The 13520-nt window shown below is 39.0% G+C and overlaps 1 protein-coding gene and 1 long non-coding RNA gene across 6 annotated transcripts in view; one reads left to right on the top strand and one right to left on the bottom strand.

The window, feature by feature from the left end:
* Window positions 1–13520, bottom strand: part of DCC (DCC netrin 1 receptor) — a 555466-nt gene that overhangs the window by 51947 nt on the left and 489999 nt on the right. For all 3 annotated transcript variants that reach the window (XM_039544135.1, XM_039544134.1, XM_039544133.1), the window contains 2 exons: window positions 7617–7682; window positions 2354–2516 (listed from right to left, as the gene is read on the bottom strand). In XM_039544135.1, coding sequence (XP_039400069.1) covers window positions 2354–2516; window positions 7617–7682 — 229 coding nt within the window. The remainder of the gene's footprint in view (window positions 1–2353; window positions 2517–7616; window positions 7683–13520) is intronic.
* Window positions 1–13520, top strand: part of LOC120407873 — a 72063-nt gene that overhangs the window by 39476 nt on the left and 19067 nt on the right. Inside the window, exons 4-5 of one of the 3 annotated variants that reach the window (XR_005600291.1) lie at window positions 1755–1843; window positions 2335–2462. The exons of the other annotated variants lie outside the window; for them this stretch is intronic. This is a non-coding gene — a long non-coding RNA (uncharacterized LOC120407873). Of the gene's footprint in view, window positions 1–1754; window positions 1844–2334; window positions 2463–13520 lie in introns of those variants that run through there. 3 annotated transcript variants of the gene reach the window in all.

Here is a 13520-nt window from a genome sequence, read left to right as displayed (position 1 = left end):
GTGGCCATGTTCCGAGTGCATGCCAGTAAACTTCTAGTACTACAGAGGATATGACTACTGAGATGTTTCAGAATGTGAGACAATTCAACATACTTCAAGAGCTGTAGCACCTGCTGTAGGTACCACAGAATAACATAAACCTGAACACTTAATCATCCCTCTTTCCTGCTTTTTATAGACATCTAAATTACTGGAAAGCTAGTATGGCTGATACATTATTCCTCCCTAAAGTCAGAGACTATTATGTCTCCTAATCCATCCCTCCATCAGTACAGTGTTTTCCTACAGTATATTTTATAGTGCTTTGCCCACTCATATTTTAAATGCCTCAAGAAGTATAGCCTTCCCTGCTCTTGGGAGATTACTGTATATTACATTATCAAAAACTTTCACCGTTATGAAGGTTTCACTCATATTCAACATGAATCAACCTTTTTCTTGATGTCATCTCATTCACAGGTTTTGAAACTTACTGGTGATTTTAAAATCAGAGGCAAGTCCACATTGGAAGCTGGATCCCAAACCACTTGTTTCAGCTTAGGTATCTCTTCATAATGGTCTGAACAAGGGGCTCCAACACCCTCAAATTTGAGGAAGTTTGGCTTCGGATTTTTGAATTCTGGAGCTTGAGCCTAAAATTTACTTGTTTATTTATTTATTTGTTTGTTTTTATGTAATGACTTTCCCCCTTCTCCCACACTTTCAGTAGAAAAGGTTTAGTTTCGGTTAACTTAATCTCCACATCCTTCAATCTCTTCTACACAGTAGCAATCCAATAAGAGCTTTAGGCTGCATTCAAAGCCCATTGCAGTCAACAGAAAGGCTCCCATTGTCTTGCATGGGCTTCGGGGCCAGACATTTCAAGAGCTCAGAACCCACAATTAAAGCTGATATTCAAAATAGCTCAGCATTCAACACATTGAGCTCTTCTAAAAACCTGGTCACTTATTTTGGTGCCTAAATAGAGACCACATATTTTGAAAATCTAGCCATGTGTGTAGGTACTAAACTCTTTTGGAAATTTGGCTTAGGGTTACGGTTAGGGTTAGGGTTATATTATACTATAACCCTATATATTATACTATACCAGTGACTATATTATAATATAAACTTCCCTGCCTCTGAGCTTGACAAGGTCAAAGCTAATTTCAGCAGACGGTGAAACAGTTTAGTCACATAAGAACATAAGAACGTCCATACTGGGTCAGATGGACACCTACCCTGCCCATGACCATCCTTTTGTTGCTCTGCACTCTTTTTCAAACATCAACGCAATAGACTTTTGACTTGCACTTCGACTATTTATCATCCTCATATGCAAAACATGATTAAATTTTATATCAAAAAGTTCATTCTTTCACAATAGTGTAATTACTGTATAATTCTGAACCATTTAACTAGTAAAATCCAGCTCTATGGCAAATTAGGTGACTCCAGTGGAATTTCTTCTTATACCAGGGCCAGATGTCACCTTTAACGTTCTGGAACTGGAGCACCCACGGAAAAAATAGAGCACCCACCGGCAGCCTCCCCAATCAGATCCTCCTCCTCCTCCTCCCAGTGCCTCCTCTCCATCAGTGGGCCCTGCTGATCAGCTCCTCCTCCTCCCTCCCAGTGCCTCCTGCCCACCACAACCAGCTGTTCAGTGGCATGCAGGAGGCGCTGGAGGCAGGGATGAAGCGAGTATGGAGTGTGCTGTTTTCTGGCATTTTTTATGAATAACAAGAATAACAAATGTTGACTTTCTTTTGCAGGACAAAAGTCTCACAATAGACTGAAAACTTAGCCTGAACGTCTCAATTTTTCAGCTGTATGGAGAGAAGAAGTTAAGTCAGACAGTCAGGTACCTAGAAGGCATTATTAGCCACACAGACAGATAACATTTTTCCTTAAATCAATGGAATTGATTTTTCCCCTCTTTGATTGAACAGCGAAAGGGTGGGCCACGAGGGGGCTGTTCTGGCTGTCTGATTCTGAGGATCAGCCCTCGGCCCCAAAAAATGTTTGAGCTACTTTTTAGCATCTCTATCTTTGCCCCACCACACCCTCTCCCATTCTTCTTGTGCTCCCAATGTGCTCCCTCAAAGGTAAGCCATGTGTGGCAAAGGCTCTGGAATAGGAGATTCCCATATGACCGGGAAATTCTCTCCACTGGCCAGTTGCATCCAGTTTCTGGAACGTTTGCACCCTTTAAGTGGCACAATATGGCTGGATCTAATCACATATTTCAGCCAGTGATGCCATATCCTTTCAATGCTCATTTGAGGACCTTGCTCACATCATCTTTGAAACCTAACAACAGAAAAGTGGCCACTTTTTTGTCTATTTGTTCAGGTATTTGCCAGCAACATACTTCCTCTGTTGCGCTGAAGAACGCCTGGTGCAGATCACAGCCACGATCACCACCACCACCACCGTAATGACCCCAACGGTGACCACAATGATTACTAGAAGGTTGCTATTCTTTTGAGGCGTTACGCTGCCGTGCGGAGGGTGCATCTGCCCTATGGGAGGTTCTGAAAAAATATAAATGATGAGATAGTTTCAGCAACAAAATTTAACAACAGAGTGTAAAAAACAGATGTGATGTACAACAGTTGGCAGAGACTGCTAGATCCGGTATATAGACCTTTTGCCCATCAGATTGCCTGGATAAGTTTTGTCCCTAGTTGAAAGAGACAGGAAAAAAAGATATTTTATGCCACACAAATATTTCTCTGACATAACTGATGAAAGGTCATGGTTTACGAGAAATAGCCTACTTATTTCATGCCCAGGAAGACAAATTGCTTGACACAATGTGATCACAATTTACCTTCCTTCTCCTTCAGAAGCCACCCATTAAAAAAAGTCACAATTTAAAGCCTGTCTGGGGTGTGCAAATTCTACTTAAAAACAGACAGTTGGTTCAGAATGGTGTCACAAAGCACTGAAATTTATGTTTCACTGTATTTCAGTGGTATAACAAACAGGAAAATATTGAAGCAGTAAGGACTGAAGTGCAAGGTGCTTACTGGAAATTAATGACCAGCAGCTGGGAGTTGATAGCTATCAGCTCACTATTGCTATTAGCAGCTAAAACCGAAAAAAAAGGTGATATGCATTTTTATTCTTTGCATAGCCTCTATTGATATTTACCGGAAAATTAATGTCTTGTGTATTAGCCAATCTGAATGTGTGATTCATCTCTCAAGATTCCATTCAGCCCATAATCAGCCACAGATTATATTGTATTGTATTTATTGATATAGCTCCTCTGATATAAGGTGTTAATCATGCTTCACTTTGAACACAATAGCAGATAGAGAGGTCAATCCTCTGAGAATCCGTGCTGAGAATCCTCCATTTTCCATTAACTTCAATGGAACAGCAAGACTGGAACCCAAATGATCAAGTTACATCATTTCTTGTTTCAGATCCCAATACCACTGACTTCAAAGATTGGGCGTTTGCTCACTAGTTTTTATGGATGCTATTACGTGACGGATGGCACATTTTTCAACTGCGTTGACAGCTTCTTGCATAATTTACATAGAAAAATAATTACTCCCCTTGCGTATCCAGAGAGGGCCCAATCCTGCAGTCTTTATTCAAAAAATTTCCATTTCGGTCAAAGGAAGTTTTTACCTGAGTAAGGACTGAAGGTTCAGGATCATACATTATAAACACTAGCATAGGACAATATGCAATTTAGTTATTTTTGTCTGCTAATGGATCCTATAAAGACTAAGAGCTCAGGAAGAGATGATGACACTTAAGTTTGGAGAACTTGTCAATAACTTCATGAGCAGAGTCTGTAAAGAGCTTTCAAACAGTGTCATCATCCCAAAAGCCCATCTGTAACTTTAAAAAAGTGACCGTGAAGTCACTTTGCCTTCATTAGAACTGAATGAGCACATGACAAAGGTCAAAGCTTTCTAAATTGCCATTTTAGCTAGTGATAAATGTAATGTTATTGTAATTTTCTATCTTCATTCTGTAGTGTAGTGTGATTTCTTTACATAACAAATTAATTTGTTTAAATAAACTGACATTTTCTCATAGTTCTTTTTCAGGCAATAGAACATGACAAGCACTTGTGAGTTTCATGGCTTTTGTCATTAGAATGACCTAGTACAGGAATTCAGTAGTTTTTTCATTTCCACATTGTGTATAAGGAATATGACATGTATAGTAAACACCTGTAAAACAAAATTGGCCTTTCCTCTTTCCCTAGTTCATGCATCCATCCTCTGTTCTCTCCACAAAACTCAATTTTTCCATGAAGCCAACAACTATTAACCCAAATCTTTAAAACTCCTGTCAACCACTTGCTATACCAAGCAAAATAAACAAAGCTGCAAGATAGAACCTTTCTGAAGGCTTTTCAGTAAATTTTATCTCAAAAGTCTACTTAGACTATAAGCGTCACAAAGCATGGACTGTGCCTTCTGTGTCTTGTACAGAGCACGTGGTTGATGCTTAAATAATAATTATTATTCCTATAAAAACAGTAAACAAATGGCAGGTTGGGTGTTCCATTCTTAACCACGTGAAGCAGGAGTAAGTCCATGGATGTAACACTAGTGTGAAATTGATACAAGATGGAGGAAATTGCTAGAGGCTTATTTAAGTTTTTCTCTTGCAACCCAGGATAGTGATTCATTTAATAAAGTACTGACTGGATTTGTCTGATCATTATTAAGGTTGCAGAATCCCTGTTCACACATTTTCCTCCAAACAAGATGTCCTGGACTCCAAACCCTCCTCAAGCCCTTTGAAACCGGGAACAGCCAACCAACAGGAATAGACACAGGGAACTTCAAACAAATGCCATAACAACTTAAAGACATATCCAGAAAGTAGTAATCATGTAAGCACACACATTACCTTTAGCATCTGAACATATAAACCACAAATTGATATTTTCTAGAGATAATAGGAAGGGTTTTCCTTTGTTTAAAATTATAGTATCTCTCATGTCTTAATATAACACTTGCTGAAAAAGACTGGAGAAGCTTCCATTAAAAAAAACCACCAGGTTAAATAACAGCTGTCATTCTATCTTTCACACAAAATAATATCCTTTAGAAACATCTATATTTTCTATAGTTTTCTCAGGGATTTAAGACTACATAGTAAATATGAATTATTTGGAATCGAGAAGCTTCAGCTTGATTATTTGGATTTTAAACAGGATTGTTCAGCTTCACAGAAGTGGCATATAGCAGTGCAAATGTAATTATTAGGTATTTCTGCACTTCTTCCCAAAGGGTGTCCAATGTCCCGCAAACAAGCCATTATTTTACTGTGCAATTTCTTTCTCAATTGTGTGCTATAGAGGAGTTACAAAAGTCTTCATCAGTTCTTGATTTTCGAATGCTTTGTGCCTTTTTTTAATCTGGAGAAACAGCTTTAGAAAAGTTTGTTTATAACTGAACCTACCTCATGTGGTGAGGTTTCTGCTGATAATGTTATAGTTGGCAAAAATGATCTAAAGTCCAGGCCTACCTTGATCTGATAAAAGAAAATTCTTAAGTGCAAAACAAAGTCGGGTACTAATTAGATAGCTCTGATTGTGTCTAAGATACCATTACTAAGTTGCTGGTAACAGCAGGAGCTATGTCTAAAATATGAAGCATACATCTGTCAGCTGGCAAAATAGAGCAGGGAAAGGTTACTGAGTTCAGTATTCCCTCCCTGTCTTGTCTGTGGAAAGTAATCAGTCTCACTTAATCAGTTAGGTGCCTTGCAATAATTGTGTATTTTCCAGACTGGCTTTATACAGCACCTCAGGTGCTCTGTTCTTCTCATTTATTCAATAATCTGAAAACTAAAGCTCCATTAGGTAACTGGGGAGGAAAAGGTGTTGATAGCATATCTAAAACTCAGGTGATAGTGGTCAGATTCAGTTAATCTTTAGTAATCCACATCTTTTCTTCTTGTGTCTTGCTATATCAGCTCAGGTTTAATTAAGATTGCATTTGCCAACAGGAGGTTTAACATATTGAAACAAAATACCATGACATACTTTTTATGACGTTTTCCCTTTAAGATCTTTTGGTTCTCTGTTTTATTTCTTATACTTCCTTCTTATCATTTTTCTTATGATGTGAGATATAACTAAAATATCTCCTACAAAGAAAATAGCTAACTGGTTTTACAATAAGCTTCTACTAGGGAAAGAACATCTTTTCGACTGGAAATATGACAGGGGATTTATTTATTTTTTACTTTCCTGGGTCAGCTTCAAACAGCCAAAACAGATTTTTTTAAACTTGTCACACACGGAAAAAGAGGGCTACCTTTCCAACATGCTTTTTTAAAAGGAATAATTTCCGCTTTCTGTAGTTTACATTTGCTAAATCTACAATACATATAATAACTATTTAGTCATGGTTAGAAGCTGTCAAGGAATAATTAAATTTTCTCAATTATCTATTTCAGTTTACTCTTTAATCTCCCTTAATCTCTTTTCTTTTACAGTCTACTTTGCCCTAGTGCTTACAGAGATACCTCAGTTGGAAATGGAATGCAATACTACTACAGGCTTCCTCACAGCAAAATCTTAACAATGTCAGCCTTGTTTAAATTTCACTTCCTCTCTCAAGTGTACTAAGATCCATTAATGTCTATCTAAACTATAATAGCTGAAATATGATTTCAACTCATCAAAACTGTTATTTCTCTTCCTCTCCTGGCCTAGGGCATACAGGGGAAGCAGTAGACAGGATATATCTTGATTTTAGAAAGACTTTTGACACACTCTTATATGACATTCTCATAAGCAAACTAGGGAAATGTGGTCTAGATGAAAATCCTACAAGGTGGGTGCACAGCTGGTTGAAAGACCGTACTCGAAGAGTAGTTATCAATGGTGCGCTGTCAAACTGGGAGAGTGTATTTAGTGGGATCCCACAGAGGTCATTTCCAGGTCCGGTTCTATTCAATATTTTCATTCATACTTGGATAATGCAGTGGAGAATATGCTTATAAAATTTGTGGATAACACCAAGCTGGAAGAGGTTGCAAGCACTTTAGAGGACAGGATTAGAATTCAAAATGACCTTGACAAATTATAGAATTGGTCTGAAATCAGCAAGAAGACTTAGGGGGGACATGATAACAGTCTGCCATTCTCTTAAGGTCTGTTATAATGAGGATATTGATCAATTGTTCTTCATGTCCACTGAAAGTAGGACAAGAAGTAATGGGCTTAATCTGTAGCAAGAGAGATTTCAGTTAGGACACTTGTCTAACTATAAGGGTAGTTAAAAGCTCTGAAATAGACTTCCAAGAGAGATTGTGGCATCCCCATCACTGGAGGTTTTTAAGAAAAGGTTGGACAAACACCTGTCAGTAGTGTGCTAGGTTTACTTGGTTCTGCCTCAGAGCAGGGGCTTGATGACCTCGAGGTCCCCTTTCCAACTCTATATTTCTATGATTCTGTAACACAAACTATCATACTCTGAATGGGATTTTGAAAATCTCACCCATATGTGAACTGAACAACCTTATAAGTGGTGAAGAAGGTTGTAAGGAGGGAGTAGGAGGGAGAGAGAGGATGGGGTTTACTATTGAAAAAGGGCTTAATAATGAAACTTAATTGGATGGAGTCTAATTTAGTCTATATTTACCATTAAGGCTGCTTCTGTCAATCAAGTTCGTGTCAACTGGCCAATAGGCCCCATCTCCATGACGACCTGTTAACAGAAAAGCATGTGTCAGAAACAGAATGACAGATAAACTGATCTAAGTGCGATCTGCTGCTTGAAATAGAGTCTATCTGACAATATTTAAACCATTAGACAGTGAGGGGAAAAGTAATTCTGTATGTACATGAGAAAATGTCATAAAAGTCGACTTTTAAAACAAGCTGAATTTCAAGCCTTTGAGAAGCTTGCCTCTTTAAATTCTTTCTCCAATAATACTTGTTAAAGTGACAAAATAAGGTGAGGCAGTTGTATTAGTCAGAACGTTCTTCCTCAAAAGCTGACAGATCTGATGGAAAAGTTAGTTCATAGTTCAGATGACAGACATAATATTGGGCTTCCCTCACATTTCAGTGGCTTATGTTCATTGATGGCTCCCAATTGACATTTCTTTGAGTGCAGGTAAATTGTCATTTTTATTCTACAAGGTGACAGTACATCTCATCTAGTGTCTGGGTGTCTAGTATTCCTTCTGTTACTTGCCACAGAAGATAAGTTTAATATTTGATTATATTCTTGTATGGAGGAAATAACCCCTGCATAGTTCAGTTTATGAACTGGCATTCTTGGAAGGGAGTGGCGGGGGGTTATACTTAATATTGAATCAAATCAGTCAGAAGAATGTCAGAACACTGTAACATTGTCAAATAGTATTCTACAAGATATTAAGCCCAAAAAATCATTTTATTCCATCCCCAGAAATATTATTTTTCATGGAATTGTCATTTTTTACATTGAAAATGCAGGAATTTCAAAATGGATATGATGTGATTATTGTTCTAAAGAAATTACAAAATCTCCTTCAAAATTAATCTTTGTTGTTGTTTTTTTTAAAAAGAACATTTGCCCCATTTCACAGGTTTTGCACAAAAGTGGAAAGTAAGGAAAACTTTGACCTCTGAGATGTTCATATTTTGAACTTAATTTGTTGTATGCTTATACCAATAAGCAATTTTAGGCCCAAAATCAAAATGGTGGCTATGGCCATCTTGAGCCACCCAGGTGATGAATCTGTGCTGTTGCCACGGACTATGCTTATGCCTTCCCCATAAATGGTAGATGGGGCCTGGCAGGGTTGGTAGGGGGCGGAGTAGAGCTCTGGTATACTATGCCTATCTTCCACTGGTATAGGATCAATCAATCAAGGACCATAAACCACTGTTAGAATGTAGTGCAGCTCTGGTGCAGGACAGAATCCGAATACTATACCAGCAACATACTGCTAATATGGATGCAGTTTATACTAGCAAATCTGTGCTCTTGGCAATATTGCTTATTCCACCTCCATCCCTCTCAGCAAAACAACCTGTATCAGTAAAAGTGCAACTTTGCATTTATTATTGCATTTACATTAGGGTCTTCTGCTGGCACATCTGTGTTTGTCAGGGATTGCACCCTTTCACACCCCTAACCATTACAGCTATACAGCAGACATCTGTAGTGTTTGCATGGCCTGAGTAATGTACTTTCCCAATAGATAATGAGGTGACTAAGTAGATGGTATTCTTCCCTCAGTGTCCTAGCATGGAGGCATGGAGCCCTGTTACTTCCATCTTTCAGATGAGACATAAAAATGAGCCGATGACCAATTTTGGACAATAAAGAACTCATGAGTCTTTTTAGAAAAGTTGTATGGGGACATTTAACCCGTAATGTTCTAATTAAATTCCAGCTCTGGTATCTAGTGTTTAGCTACTTCAAATCCCTTAGTTGTTGCAGCTGGAACATTTTCTTCACTTCCTACCATACTCTATTATTATTGTTGTGCATTGTTAAACAGTTGCTGCATTTCATTCTAGAGGTAGCTGCGTTTTAGGGGAGTATGAAATGATTCCTATGTATAATTTTGTCTATCAATTTATAAAGTGCTTTTCAATGAAAGGAACTATATAAATGTACGATCATTATCATCATAGGTGACTTCAACATAATCATCTTTTCAATCAGCATAATTGCACAGCAAGGTTGTACAATATTTAGCTGTAACAAGTAACAGGCAAAAGTGAGATGAATGTTGGATGCACTGTAATTCTATTTACAAAGACTGCACTGTATAGGAGTAATATTCCCGGGTTTGCACTAAAAGCTTTCAATATATGGGGATAAATTGTCAATAGAACTAAATACATTGGGTTTCTCAGTGGGAGATGCTGGTGAGAACTCATATTTGTTTAAAAAATTGTCCTTACTTAGGCGTCTAAGTGGGAGTTGATCTCTTTTGAAAATCTAGCCCCTACTGTCTGCTTTAACACCTCTCTACAATTTAAGATATTAGAACTCTTCAAGGCATTACATGTCACATTAACTGATGTACAAATATTTTAGAAACTGGAGGCCAATTTAAGGTTTCATGATCCTCATGAAATCATGGATTGAGTAACTGAGCAAAGTACAAACAACATGGTGATTTCAGAGTCCTAAGGTCAGAAGGGACCTTCAGATCATCTAGTCTGACCTCCTGCACATCATAAGCAACAAAACCTACCCAGTTATCCCTGTACTGGGCCCAATAATCTGAATTAGACTACAGTATTTACAGCTCCCAGGAGACTAAACTACTCTGTCCCACAGGCAGAGAATAGGAAGAACTGAGATACCGCAATAGCTAGACCCCTGCAATGGCAGGGAATTGATTTGGTGAGACTTCTTCCATGTTCATCTTCAACTGAATCCCACCGACTGAATTGCCCTACAGGCAAACCATGGTGAACCTGACTAGAGTAAGAGGAACACCGGGATTCCAAAGATCAAATAACGCTTACTACAGGGCTAGGTTAAAGCACAGGTAATATAGGCTTTTACCTAGAGATCCAGCTCTTGAAGTCGTATGATTATAAATAAAATGAAGTTTCTAGCTGTAATAGTTATTCTTGAAAATGTGACCCAGAGGTAATCAACACAGTGATGTCGGTCTGAGTGGGCACGCATTAGGAAACAATAGCACTGAAAGGAATAAACGGCACTATACATCTTCCTGGGATGTTACCACCAAGAATGCTGCTTTTAAGAACATAAGAATAGCCATACTGGGGGTAGACCAATGGTCCATCTAGACCAGTATCCTATCTCTGATAGTGGCCAGTGCCAAATACTTCAGAAGGAATGAACATAACAGGGCAGTTTTGAGTGACCCATCCCATCTTGTCCAGTCCCAGCTTCTGGCAGTTGGAGATTGGGGTTGTGTCCTTGATCATCTTGGCTGATAGCCATTGATGGACCTATTCCCTATGAGCTGCTTAGGATGGCCCTGAAAACACTCAGTGTATGGCAGGAGGAGAAGAGTGCAGCCATACCCACTTACTTAAGCAAATACACCCCAACTTCTGGGTAAACAATGGGGGGGAGGCTCTGCTGCCACTCTTTTCTCTTTTGGGAAGGACCCTGCTTCTGTTCCTGGGAGAAAGAAGGATGCCCCTTGATGCTCTGGTAGGGGAGGGGGACCCCTGACATTGTGCAAGGGGTGGGGGAGGCACAGGCACAAGCAGTGAGGTTAGAGCCATGGGGGATCCTGTGTTGTGATGTCCCCAGATTGCCTTACTCTGCCCCGACCTACCTCTCTAATAAAAGGAAAGCTTATTAAATGCCTTTTTTGGGGGGGAGGGGGGAAATAAGCTTCCTGGTGAAGAAAAATGATCTAGTTTTATGCATGAAAGCTAATGTTTTCAAATGGTCTAACTTTTGATAACTGTTAATTAGACTGATAACAGGGCAGAGAAATAAATAACACTTAAGCCCAGCACACAATATTTCAACAAAACTGGATGTTACCAGTAGCTAAAATTGTATTTTGGTTTATGGTATTAAGATAAACAAACAAACACAATTGTTCAATATTTTGATTATCTTGCAAACCAACACATTAGGAAGCTGTAAAGCTGTAAGGTAAATCCTCAACATGGTGTGTTGGAATCTAGATGCTAAAGAGTAAACGGTGCTGGTGAAGGACTACTAATGCTGTACTTCAAACCAACATGCCTTCTTGGAAGCTTTCTTCATCTAGCTCTGTGTGGAGTTTACCACATTCTTCCTTTGGAAAAGTAAAATGATGCACAAGTCCATTGCTACTTTGAGCCCAAATGCTTCATTATGGCTTGATGTCTCATTCTCCCATTAGCTTACATACTTAATCTCATCTACACACAAAAACACGTCCTTTGTGACTCCTTCTGCACTTCCAACATCACCACCTACCTTGCTAATGCTACCTCATATCTCTGTGATTTTTTTTTCTGCCACACTCAGAATTGTTGCTATTCCCCTATACAATCTTCCCCTGGATGAAACCCCACCTTTCTCATTTCTCCTTCTTTAGTGGAGACCTTATATTTTCCCCTCAATATCTGACCTATGCAGTTGGCACAAGGCTGGGTTCTTGATACTCTTCAGTTTTTCTCTGAGTTGTGTAACGGATGGCAGAATTCAAACTAGCAGAAATATGTTCAAGAAGTGCCAACTTTTCACTCAAATTATGCAGAAAGGATGGTTTTAACTTTGGACATCACTTCAGTGTGAATGATTTCTGATCTTTCTATTTCCCATTTGTGCTCTGTCTTCAATTAGCTCCTTCTTATGAATGCTTCTATGACTAAAGTCCTCCACTGGAAAACGTCCTTTCTCCCACAACTATAGATCAACTAGCATTATTTTCAATACATGTTTTAACTTTGCCTCATCAAGACTACAAAACTTGAAGTTCCCCATGACTACAAATGTTCTTTTTCTTGTCAGTTCTCCAGCATTTGTAAATCTGGTGTCACTTCTGCTGTAACTCTAGCGGACTTCTTCCTTGTTAGCTCATTTTTTCCTGATTTATGCTTCAGCATTTATTTTTTAAATACTGAAAATCCCTTATCTCCAAACTTCAGGTATTCCAGAATGCCCTGGCCAGACTACTCTCACTCCAGGAAATATTGCTTCCATTCTGCTTAATGTTCACTATATTATACATGGGTACTTGCTATGAAGGGTAGTGACTTCATTATAGTATGTCTTGCTCTCCATGAAGGACTCATTATCTAATTCATCTGGTCCAGATATATCCTTTCTCTACCAATGTTTTCAGCCCTATACTCATTTAACCCTGGGAAAACTGGCTGAGAAGTACTCTTATTTCAGTTTACAGAAGCTGTAAGCAATTTTCCTTCCCTCCAGGAGCCATAGTTTGAGACATGATGACAACTATAAGCCTTTCGGCGCTGTGCATGGATACCAGCCAATGCGAGGCTGTAATATGACCGTCATATTTTACTTCAGCAAAAAGCCATTTTTTTATGGGGCACATGATTTCTCTCTATGGGCACCACAGCTGCCAGAACAAGCTCCAATACACAAAGGGACACTCCTCAGACATAGTATACAATGGACAAAAGAAAATGTAAGATAGCCCAGCTCTGTCATTTTGCGCTTCATGTTATTCAAAGACATCTTCATTGCCAAGTTTAGGGATTGCCTCCTGGTTGTTCACCCTTGTATTTCCTTAGAGATACTGACAGTTTTCAATCATAAAAAAGAAAATTATATTTAGTCAAGAATGTCTCAATTAAACCACTTCATTGTGCCAACACATGAAAAGCAGTTCTTCTGCCATAGGATTAATGTTAGCACAGACAGCTTTGGGTGTAAGCTGCAGCATCACCCATTCCGGAAGCCACTGAACATTCTATTGCCCGCACCCATGGGTGCTAACTTGGCCATGCACTTTGTCTGACTCTGCAGGCCTTATCATGCACAGAAAGGTCAGTCTTATGACTAAGGCACTGGATTGGGACTCAGGAGATCCAGTTTCAATTCCTGGCTCTGCCACGGTGAGTCTGGTCTAGTCACTCAAGG

This window comes from Mauremys reevesii, linkage group 6 (assembly GCF_016161935.1).
Source record: "Mauremys reevesii isolate NIE-2019 linkage group 6, ASM1616193v1, whole genome shotgun sequence".
In the NCBI taxonomy this organism is placed as follows: domain Eukaryota; kingdom Metazoa; phylum Chordata; order Testudines; family Geoemydidae; genus Mauremys; species Mauremys reevesii.
Note: the sequence above shows the minus strand (reverse complement) of the source record. Positions and strands in the feature narration are given on the sequence as shown.